The following is a 12,365-nucleotide window of genomic DNA, read 5'->3' as shown; positions in this document are numbered from 1 at the left end:
TAAAATAGTCATTATTCGGTTAATCGAATAATTTTAAATAAACCGATTATTAACCAAATAAATCTAAACCCCGATTAATTATTTGCTCGGTTAACCGATTAAACTAGAAACCCGATTAATTGAATACCCTACTTGGTAGCCTTCCTATTGAAAAAAGTGTGTCGTTCCATTCACCGTTTTGGCGAAAGTAAAGTGGTGGCTCTAGATATTTCTTTTATCAAAACTTAATGCTTTTGGTGTCGGATTAACTTCTCTCGATTACGAGTTGTTTTAGATGGAATCTCAACAAACTAGTTCAACATAAATTCAGGGGTATAATTCTGTACACAGAAAAAAATGGTAACAGTTATTAATTGAGTATGTAATTGAAAAAAATTGTTTCAAATATGATTTAAATTTTCAATAATTTTTTAATTCAGTATGGTTTTTAACAATTTTAGTTGTTAAAATTCAATAGGAATATTATATTGAAAGTAAAAAAAATAAATGTGTCAAGAAAATAAAAATTAAAGAAAACATGTAAGAAAGTATGGTCGGCCAAGCCCGACCTGATAATATCCTACACCAAGTAAATGAGCAAAAACATTTTTCTTTTAAAATTTCAATTATATTATTCGTAAGTTATTTTCGGAAGTGGGCCTTATATGGGAGCCAATGACCAATTATGGACGGATCACCATTAAATTAGGTCGTGTGAATTATGTCTATATGAAAGTTATTTATGGTGAATATTGTGTGTATACCAATATTTTTAAGAGATTTATGCACGTTAAAGTGATTTTTGGAAGCTGGTCTATATGGGAGCTATAACTAATTATGGACCGATCGTAACAAAATTTGGTGACATGAATTTTGTATATATAAAACTTATTTGGAGCAAAATTTGTGGAGATACATATCGCTGGCTTAACATGCAAAGGCTCTAAGTCCACTTTTTTTAGAAATTGAGATTTTAATGCGGTAATGTACAATAAGTAAAAATACATTGATTACAATGAAAAAAATTGGAGTTATCTCGCTTTTTGTTGTTGTTTTGTAGTGATGAGCAAAAGCGCTTAGTTCAATTTATCACAAGAAAAAGCTCTAAGTCCCTATAAAAAGTACAGTTTAAACATTTCTGTCAAATTGTTCAAAGCCCTACCATTTTTTTCTTTTAAAAATTAAAAAAGTTATTTTCGGAAGAGGGTCTTATTTGGGAGCTATGACTAATTATGGACCGATCGCCATCAAAGTTATTTGCGTTGAATTTATGTGTATACCACCATTTTTAAGAGATTTATGCTCGTTAAAGTGATTTTTGGTAGCGGGCCCTATATTGGGGGAGTTATGACTAGTTATAGACCGATCGGCATGAAATTAGGTGACATGATTTCCATAGTACAAAGTATTTCGGGAGGACATTTGTATGGGAGCTCGGGGAAATAATGAACCGATTTCAGCTAGTTTCAATAGCCTTCGTCCTTCGTATATACCACATTTTATCGAAATGTCTTCAAAATTAATCGACTCATAAAGTGATTCTGAGTCTAAGTTGGGTGTTAGACTAATATTTTTGGGCGTCACAAACATCTACACAAACGTATTATAGCTATGTATATTCGGCTGTGCCGAATCTTATATATCCTTCACCAAATTGTACTTTAAAATACAAATTTTAAATATTTTTAGGTATAAAAAATTAAAAAAAAAAATACTAAAATTTAAAAAAAAAATTTTACCAATTTTTTTTTCTAAATTGTTTTTTTTAAGTTTTTTAAATTTTTTTTATAATTATTAGTGAAAAACAAGTAGGAGAGCTATATTTGGCTGTGCCGAATCTTATATATCCTTCTTAAAAAAGTTTTTTCCAAATTTTTTTTTAAATTTTTGAAAATTTTTTTTAAATGTTTGAAAATTTTTATTAAAATTTTTAAAAATTAAAAAAAAGAATTTATGGCAAAAAAAATGTTGATGAAAAAAAATTCGGGTTAAAATATATTTTTTCTGATTTTGACCCATTGTAGGTCCAACTTTCTATGGCTTATATAAATCGTTGCAATGGACTTTGAAATTTCTATCATTGGATACCCATATTGTCTATATTAATGACTTAGTGATCCAGATATAAAAACTAGTAAATAAGAAATGAAAGATATGTTCTAAGAAAAAGACATAAGTCCATAAAAAAAATACAAACTAAGCAATAGAAAAAACTCTAAGTCCAAAAAACCTTTTATCTCGGCAAATACTTATTCAAAAATATTTACGCAAAAAAATGTTTAATGGTTTTTGTCTCTCCTGTAAAATTTTAAAATATGGACTTAGAGCCTTTGCATGTTAAGCCAGCGATATATAAATTAAACATTTATGACCGATAAAGTCCAATTTCGGGAGGACATTTGTATGGGGGCTAGGTGAAATAATGGACCGATTTCATCCAGTTTCAATAGGCTTGGTCTTTTGGCCGAAAAAATTATACATATGTACCAAATTTGATTGATATACATATCTTCAAAATTGCGACTTGTACTTTGTGCACAAGGTTTACATGAACAGACAACCAGCCAGACGGACGGACATCGTTTAATCGACTCAGAAAGTGATTCTAAGTCGATCCGTAACTTTAAGGTGGGTGTTAGAGCAATATACATATATATTTTTTTTTGTAATAAATATTTTATTTATTTATCTTCAATTTATATATCCAAGCCTTAGGGACATAAATAGCTAATAAAAGATACTAAATTAAATATTTTTTTAGTAAAAAAAAAATTTTAGGCGTTACAAACATCTGCACAAACGCATTATACCCTCCCCACTATGGTGGTGTAGGGTATAAATATGTACATATACACTTTTTTTATTTCGTAAGAAATATGTTTTCTCTTGCAAATTATAAGGGATGGTAAGTTGAATCTGTAACTATAATATAGCGATAGGCAAAAATTGGACACCGATTTTATATACAAAACTTTTTTCAACAGGGTTTCAGTGGACTCTTTTCATCATCAAATGCGTCAAGTGTAGAAGGAACTCATTTAAGAACAATACTGAAGGAATCTGTATAACCATTCGTGAAAGGGGATATTGGTCACATAACTGGTTAAAAAGGTGAGAAAATGGTAATATATGAGTGATCTAACTTTATGTATGTAATATGTACATTAGAGTGTCCCTTAGACCCCTTCACACTAGGCAATTTAGTTGCGCAAGTCTCTTGTGTTTGTAAATGCCAGAGGTAATGTCGGGTTAAGGAGAAGAAAAGAAATTGCCTGCTGTGAAAGGGGTCTTTGAATTAAATTTTTGGAAATGTTGAAACGGTACCGGTTGAAAACTTTCGTAATATAAATAAATAATAAATAAATAAAATACCACCAAAAAAAATTTTAGCTTGTTCTAAGAAGGGCAACCCTCAAAACTAAATCGAAAGTCGGCACTTTCGATTTAGTTTTGAGGTTCATTTACAAGGGGAAAAAATTATTTTTTTTCTTTTTTTTTAAACTTTTGCCATTAAATAATTACTTTTGAAATTTAATTTAAAAGAAACGACATGTGTACGTAATTGTCGTTCTAATAAGATATTGTTACGAAATTGTACTTGAATTCAAATATAACGATTTTAACGGCTTTTTAAGTTGCATAATGCTATTTGAAAGCAGTGCCTCTCAAACTGTAACATATCTGTTTGCATCATAGACCAGTAATGCGCACGTATTCTTATGCTCTTACATTTTAGTAGTGGTTGTCCACTCAACGAGACAACTAGGAATACACATGAGCACTGGTGTGACTTTTTCTTTATTTTTTCAGTTTTTGTATTTGTGTGTTTGTAGGTGCACTGAATAAAATAAAGAATTGAATGTTTTGGTGAGAGTAAGTGTATTGGTGAGAGGATTTATTTTTGCGAACCTAGGTTCAGAGCTCTGTTGTAGAATCGACACCACCTAGTATATAAATTTGCCTTGGTAGGGTTTTATAAGACGATTATCGACTTTTTCCTGAAAAAGTCGAAATCGATTTTTTGATCGGAAAAAAGTCGAACAATCGATTATGTTATCTCAATAGTCGATAAAAGTCGAAAATAGTCCATAAAAGACGAAAAAAAGTCGAATAGTCGATAAAAGTCGGAAAAAAACAAATATTTAATTGCAACATTTTTTTTAGTGTATGCTAATATATGTAAATAATAAATAAATGTTTATAAAATAAAGCTTTATTCTACACAAAATTCTTACACCATTCTTTTAACTATTATCGCCTTGATAAATTTAATTTTTATTGCCATACATTACAAAAGGCGCGTTAATAAATGTAGAAACCATGGCGCATATTCATATAAATCATATCTAAAGTCGGAACTAGTAAAACAGAAACTAAAAAATAGTTCATAGATAGTTGTAATCTTATTCACAATTCATAACTAGCTTAGTTACTGCTTTGACATGTAGAGAAAACAAAATGTCGATAATATTTTGATCGATATATTTTCCTATTCAATTTCAATGAGAAAAAACTCCCGGGGAACAAACTCCCGCGGAATTTTTTATTCATAATTGGGCTGACTGTAATTAATTAAAAGGCTTATAGAATGTTGTTGACAAAAAAAACATCTCTAGATTATTTTCTTTTTGTATACATGTATTAAAATGAAATCAATCAGCTGTTTTTTTGAATGTATTAGTAGTTGGCGTTTAGTTACAACTTTACCCATGATTAAGTGCTAACTAATTGTGCTGAAAGTAACCAATTGTGAATAACTTAAATAGGTACTTAAAAAGTCAACATTTTTTAGTACCTTTTACAATGCAGACATTTTTCTCATTATCTTTTGAACTAACCTAAACCTGTGTAAAACACACTCTACCTCTTCAATCCCTCGCCAGCAAACTTCGTCTGTCTGCCTTTCAATTTCTGCATTGTAAAGGCGTCTAAATAACCAAAAGTCGAAAGTTCGAAAAGTCGACCTTTAAAATCGGAAAAAGTCGAAAGGTCGAAAAGTCGACTTTTTGTTTCAGCTATAGAACCCTAGTCGTATTTTGTAGAATCGCTCTCACCTTATAATGAATTCGCCAAGGCGAATCTATAGGTGACGACAAAACTACAACAAATACAACATGTACAAAAACAACAGGTACTTTGTTTTTGTAAAAAGATAAGTGAACTGTCCAAAATTGCATGTGGTTGTTTATGCTTTTGGGTTTGTCCTATTTTTCGCCACAACAAGCACAAGTGAATTGACAGTTCACTTGTCTAAACCACTGAATAACAAAAATAAACAGCTGTTCTTCTGTCGTCACCTTCTATAGATTCGCCTTGTGCCTTAATTTATGAAAATATTCATGAAAAATAGTTTGAAGGAAATATATGTAAATAATTATTGTTTTAAAAAGGTACAAAATGAGCAGCAATAGTAAAAATGAGTGTTTTATAAATGGAATTCAATATAAGTGTCGTACTTGCTTTGATCCAGGACAAGCGGTTTACTCCCTAACAGACGAATGCAGCAACTCAAAAACTTGGTGTGATTTGTTAAAGGATATTGCACAGCTCCAGGTATGCAGCTCCCAATGGTCCTTAAAAGTCTTACGGCCGTCACATTTTGAAAATAAATAAATTAGAAGATAGTATGGACATAACTAGTTTATAAAGTACTCTTATTTTTTGTCAATAGACCAACGAGGACGATCTACTTCCAAGGACAGTATGCTGCAAATGTATGGATAAACTTATTAGTTACTACGATTTTAAACATCAGATACATAATGTAAATAAAAAATACTCTCAGTTGTTGGCAAGTAGTAATAATACAATGCAGGGAGGAATTCTAAATGTTTCGATACAAAATGCACCAGAAATAAAATTAGAGGAAGAACGGGTTGTTCCATATGACATTGTTTTCGGTGATAAAAATAAATTACATGGAGAGAGTGAAGAAAATTTGGAAAATAATGGTAAGAAACTAATTTAATTTTGCTCAAGTTCATTTATTATAGTTTTCAAAATAACTGCATTATATTGTCACTCATTGTACATACTATTTTATACCTATTATGCTGAGATTATGTAAAAGATTCGCTACTGCCGAAAATAGCACTCTTTATATTTTTATACCCTTCACCATGAGTGGCAAGGGTATATACATATAAGTTTGTCATTCCGTTTGTAATTTCCACATTTTTCATTTGCGACCCCATAAAGTATATATATTCTGGATCGTTATAGCTAGCGGAATCGATATAACCATGTCCGTCTGTGTGTTGAAATCAACTTTCCGAAGCCCCCAAATAACTTACATACACGATTCATACATCAATATCTCCGAAATTCTTCCGGCTCAGTCGCTATTTAAAATCGAGAAAATCCACAAATGACTGAGATATAAGGAAAAAACTAGGACAACCTCCATTTTTGACCTATATCTGGATTACTAAGTCATTAATATAGACAATATGGATATCTAATTTCAAAGACCTTTGCAACGACGTAGTATATAAGACCATAGTAAGTTGGACATACAATGGGTCAAAATCGGAAACAAATATTTTTTAACCCGAATTTTTTTTTCATCAAAAATTTTTTTTGTCATAAATTCTTTTTCCAAAAAAATTAATTAAAGTAATTTAAAAAAAAAATTTTTAAAAAACTTTTTTAAAAAAAAATTAAATAACAATTTGGAAAAAAAAAATTTTTTTTTAAAAATTTTAAAACATTAAAAAAAAATTTTGATTTAGTTTAAATAAAAATATTTAAAAAAAAAATATTTTTAAGTATAATTTGGTGAAGGGTATATAAGATTCGGCACAGCCGAATATAGCTCTCTTACTTGTTTTTTATAAAATTTCAAATCAACATTCAAAATCACACAACATTCAGTATTTATATAATTTACATCCCTACATACATATATAAATTAAGGCCAAAATAATAACAATAAAATTATCTGTCCACATCTTTAAACGAAATTAAGGTCGATTATTAAATTACCAAGTTAGGATTAAGTGTGAGAAATCATCATCGAATTTTTTTCAATACATATTTCAGACGCTCTAGGAATTTTTACGGATACCTGCAATGACTCGATAAATTCGATCCCAGAAGTCCCTAGGTATTTTAAAAATAAACTAAATATGCAATTTAAAATATAAGAAACAATTGGCTAGAACGAATTTTAATTTATTAACAGATCTCCAAGTCAACAAAGTAATCATACATTTAACGATGACTACAATGATGACGGAAATGAATCGAGGTAAAATAATAGGTTAAATAGGTTAAAAAGTGTCACAATTATAATTTGAATTTCATTATTTTTAGCTCTTCATCGTTTGATGAATGTGATAATGTGCCTCTAAAAAGATTGAAGAATGAGAAAAGCAACACCAATGTCATTACTCCTGTCAACAAGTAATAAAATTTAAAATAAAATAAAAATTACATTTAAAATAAGTATGTATGTATTTACTCACAGCCAAGCGATCGAAGGAAATGTATTTGAAAAGGATTCAGACTATGATCTAATCGAAAAAGTGAACCGTCGCTTTCTATGCATCATATGCAAAAAAGCATTTGCATTAAAAAGAAATTGTCTGCAACATATAAAAACAATACATACTCGTCAAAATGAATCTAGGTAAAATAATAGAACTATGTAGTATGTTAATTCCAATTTTTAATTTAATCTTAGATATATGTACATACATTTAGAAAACTAAACTATAAATAAACATTTACTCGCAGGCAACCAGACGATCAGAAAACAGCTGCAGAAAATGATACAATAGAAAAAGAAAAAATATTCCCTTGCGCCTTTTGTAAAGAACATTTTAACTGTAAGGACTATTTACAAATGCACCTTACATATATGCATCCGTTCGAATCATTAGATTCGAACACTAAGTTTATAGAGCGATTATTTGGAGATCGTTTATACAGCAAGCCTACAGCTTGGTGTCTGGTGGAATGTAAATTGTGTGATACAGCATTTACAACAACTAAAGAACTTCGTCAGCACTTAGAAAAACACAGTGAAGTAAACACTCTTCATAGCTTAGACTTGGACAGTGACATTGTCCAGCATTTATTTCCAAATACAAACGATTTAAACATTGTCAAGAAATGTATATGCAATGATATTCGTGGAAAACGTTGGTTCAAATATTACACAGTGTTAAATGAACATTTTTATGAAATGTCTGTTAGCGATACGGAACCCGAAGATTTGGTAGAAGAAAATTCAGAGCGTACTGGAAAATACACGTGTCAATTGTGTGCTCAAGGTTTTTCGTATAAATATCAAGTATTCTCACATTTAAAGGAAGCTCATAACAAGAAAGAAATTCCTTTGAATTGTAGCCAATGCAAATTGGAATTTATTTCAATAAAAATGTACGAACTACATAAACAAACCCACTGCCGAAATAAACATAAAGTTTTAGTTTGTCCACAATGTCCCGGTAAGTTTGTTTGGCCGGAAAATATGAAAAAACACAATTGTGCCAGGAAAGTACCAGTAACTTTAGCGGCAGTTACTAAGGATCAACTAAAATGTAATACATGTGATCGTAAATTTGAGGAGAAAACAGAATATCAAGAGCATTTAGGGACACACAGTAAAGACAGGACCATGTCTGCAAAAACTATAATACGATGTGGTCTTTGCACAAATTCTTTTGAAACACTTCAACAATTACGTAAACACCTGCCGTTGCATGCCGATGGTGTAACTGGTATAGACTTTAAAGGATGTATTTATGTAAAAAGCTTTGAACGTACCAAAACAATTGATTTGGTGTCACTGCAGTTGAGCATTCAAAATGCTTATAATAGATCTGAAATAAGTTGTTTTTACCAAGCCATCGATAAGTACGGCAATGAACTAGACCTTTCAGACTCAGATAGTAACACAGAAGAGGATGCAGATAATGGTCAAAATGTAAGAAGACAATACGGGTGTGCTATTTGCAAAGAAATATTTGCAAAACGAAAACTTCTATTAAACCATCAACAAGAACAGCACAACAATGTGCCACTGCCCTTTAAGTGTAAGGACTGTAAACAGCAATATGTTAGTCTTGATTTGTTACAACAACATTTAAAAAGAGTTTGTGGAAATGAACATCATCGAATAGCTGCTCAACACAAGGAATTACAGGTAAAATCGACTACTTTTTATAACCTTCTTAAGCTTAATGCGTTTTAGCGTATTTACTTTAGCATCCCATGATCTCCCAACCTGCCGCCAGTGATCATCTTCATTATTGTCTGCTGTGCCCGAAAAGATTCATCAGTGCTGAACACGTCAAAGATCACTTAAGTCACCATCGTTTGACACGCGCTGATGTCAAGACCGTTGAAAGTATAGTAAATTCTACGTGGTGGCCAAATGGTGACAAAATAATTAAATGTAAACTATGTGGTCTAATATTTAAAAATATGACCAGTTTAAGTGAGCATTTTTCACCTACAAATCCTCAAAATTTGTGTGCCAATTCGCATTCACTGGCAAATTATTCAATTACAAATCAAAAAGGATTCGAATTGCATTTAGAACTGGATTCTGAAACAGAAGATGAAGAAAAAGAAAAAGAAAAAGCGATACATAATGAAGAGGATAAGAAACATTTATTTTCCTATAAGTGTTGCATGTGCAGCAAATCGTTTAAACGAAAATATCAAATAGCTCATCATCAGCGTTCTATGCACAACTATGAACAGTTAAAGCTAAAATGTGAACGTTGTATTTTTAGTACAGTCTCACAGGTATTGAAATGTTTTTTTTTGATTTAATTTACATTAAAATCTATCTGATTTTATTTTACTTTTAGAAAGTTTTAGATTATCATAAAGCCACGCAGTGTTTTAATGTTGAAAAACAATATGAATGTAACCAGTGCCATTTTAAATTTATGTGGCAAGAGAATCTTGATAATCACATTAACATGATTCATATTTCAAAAGAATTGGCTAAAACGAAGAATGTTAAGATTTCTAAAGAGTCTGTACCAACCAACAACACAAGCGACACCAATATTATCGAATGCAATGACTCGGAAAAATTTCACAAGATTTCTAGATCAAATGTTTCTGAAGAAACCAGACCAAAAGGGAAAAGGAAATGTCCCATTTGTGGGATCCACTTGTCGATCCAAACAAGTCTTACGTATCACCTGAGAACTCACACGGGTGAGAAGCCCTTCAAGTGTGAGTTTTGCGACAATGCCTTTACACGTAAAAGCGTTTTAGATTATCACCGACTCCAACACACTGGCGAACGTCCCCACAAATGTACGCAATGCGGAAAAGGATTTTTGAAAAAAATTAAATTAAATAATCACATCAAAATGATTCATACTTCAAAAGAATTGGCTAAAGCCAACGAACCCAGTCCAAAAGCGAAAAAGAAATGTCCCATTTGTGGGATCCACTTGTCGATCCAATCAAGTCTTACGTATCACCTGAGAACTCACACGGGTGAGAAGCCCTTCAAGTGTGAGCTTTGCGACAAGGCCTTTACACGTAAAAGCATTTTAGATTGTCACCGAAGCAAACACTCTGGCGAACGTCCCTACAAATGTACGCTATGCGAAAAGGGATTTTTGCAAAAAATCAAATTAGATAATCACATCAACTTGATTCATACTTCAAAAAAATTAGCCAAACCGACGGATGTTGTGATTTCTAATGAGTCTGTATCAATCAACAATACAAGCTATACCAATATTATCGAATGCAGGGACTCGGAAAAATTTCACAAGATTTCTAGATCAAATGTTTCTGAAGAAACCAGACCAAAAGAGAAAAAGAAATGTCCCATTTGTGGAGTCTACTTGTCGATCCAAACAAGTCTTACGTATCATATGAGAACTCACACAGGTGAGAAACCATTTAAGTGTGAATTTTGCGAAAAGGCCTATTCACGTAATAGCGCTTTAGAATATCATCGACGCAAACACACTGGCGAACGTCCTCACAAATGTACGCAATGCGGAAAAGGATTTATGGAAAAAGGGAGATTAGCTGATCACATCCGCATACACACTGGCGAATATCCCTATCAGTGCAGGTTTTGCCAGAAAAGATTCAGGAAAGTGAACTATATGAGACTACATTTGCGTACTCACACAGGCGAGAATCTTTGTAAGTGTGACATTTGTGGTAAGGAATTTTTATGTATCGCCTATCTGAAAAAACATCTTAAGTCAAAAGCGCATCACGTTGAAAAGGATTTATAGTAAGTGCGCGCGCAATAGTTGACAAAAATTAGGTCAATATTAGTGAATATATAATATTATATATTCACTAATATTGACCTAATTTTTGTTATCCAAGTTATACATATATATTATTGTTTTTTTAATTCATCCACTTTTTGGCTGGTGGCCTTCAGATTGTAACTCTTAAAAACTTTTCTTAGTTATATGATTGATTTTGTATCCTTGGATGTATAATGTATTTTTGGCCAATTATGGCTTTATTATTACTTTGAAGTGAAATAAATAAAAATTAAATAATATAAGAAATACTTGTTTCAAATGCTTTATTATTTATTATATGTATATATAAATGATATGCCGAAATCATTAGAAAAATGTGAAATAGTAATGTATGCAGACGATACGCTAATATTTACAGAAGCTGAATCGGTTTTATACACATGCTGCTCATCTGAGCAGCCTATCAATACATCTGTACATATTGATAGGCTACAAAAATTTCAAAATAATACGATGCGTGCAATACTAAGATGTAATAGATACACACCGATAAACATGGTTAACTCTCTTATATGGCTTAATATAAAACAACGTTTAGAATTAAATACGATAAATTTAATACAAAAAATTAAAATCGGAAATGCACCAGAATATCTGAAGGAACATCTAATATACATATGGGCAATTCCATCGTACGTGACATTTGTACGCATATAGAGTGGAATAGATTTTGCAAAAATAAGAGTATCTGAAAAATAATTTGGTCTTTATGTTCCATTCAGAGGGTACTATATTTTAAAATAATAAAAAGTTCTTTCGAAAAATTGTTGTCCAAAATATTGAGCGAAATAAGGGTATATCGTACGTGACATAAAACGGAACTCATTTTGAGGTACATGTAGAAATATGCGAAAATATTCGAATCGAGAGAGGAGTTATGTTTTCTTTTAATTTCTTACACTAAAAGAAATATTTTTCCTTTACAATCCGTCATATTTAAATAAAAACAATATTTGGATAATTTTATAATAAATAAAATTGAATATCGTACGTGACATACCGTACGTGACAGATTTACATTCGGTTTCAATAAACAATTTGACAATAGCAAAGAAACAATCAGAGTCTAAATCATTTCATACTACAACCTAATTGGGAGCCTAGTTTTCGCCG

The 12,365-nt window shown here is 31.2% G+C and overlaps 1 protein-coding gene across 1 annotated transcript in view; it reads left to right on the top strand.

Annotated features, from left to right (window-relative positions):
* Positions 1-12,365, top strand: part of LOC135956717 (uncharacterized) — a 57,976-nt gene that overhangs the window by 26,175 nt on the left and 19,436 nt on the right. The window contains exons 21-29 of the mRNA XM_065507286.1: positions 5,353-5,532; positions 5,651-5,930; positions 7,021-7,084; positions 7,163-7,228; positions 7,294-7,383; positions 7,448-7,609; positions 7,717-9,130; positions 9,193-9,738; positions 9,804-11,209. Coding sequence (XP_065363358.1) covers positions 5,353-5,532; positions 5,651-5,930; positions 7,021-7,084; positions 7,163-7,228; positions 7,294-7,383; positions 7,448-7,609; positions 7,717-9,130; positions 9,193-9,738; positions 9,804-11,209 — 4,208 coding nt within the window. The remainder of the gene's footprint in view (positions 1-5,352; positions 5,533-5,650; positions 5,931-7,020; positions 7,085-7,162; positions 7,229-7,293; positions 7,384-7,447; positions 7,610-7,716; positions 9,131-9,192; positions 9,739-9,803; positions 11,210-12,365) is intronic.

Source organism: Calliphora vicina, chromosome 4, assembly GCF_958450345.1.
Source record: "Calliphora vicina chromosome 4, idCalVici1.1, whole genome shotgun sequence".
In the NCBI taxonomy this organism is placed as follows: domain Eukaryota; kingdom Metazoa; phylum Arthropoda; class Insecta; order Diptera; family Calliphoridae; genus Calliphora; species Calliphora vicina.
The sequence above is the reverse complement of the archived record's forward strand: the minus strand, read 5'-3'. Positions and strand labels throughout refer to the sequence as shown.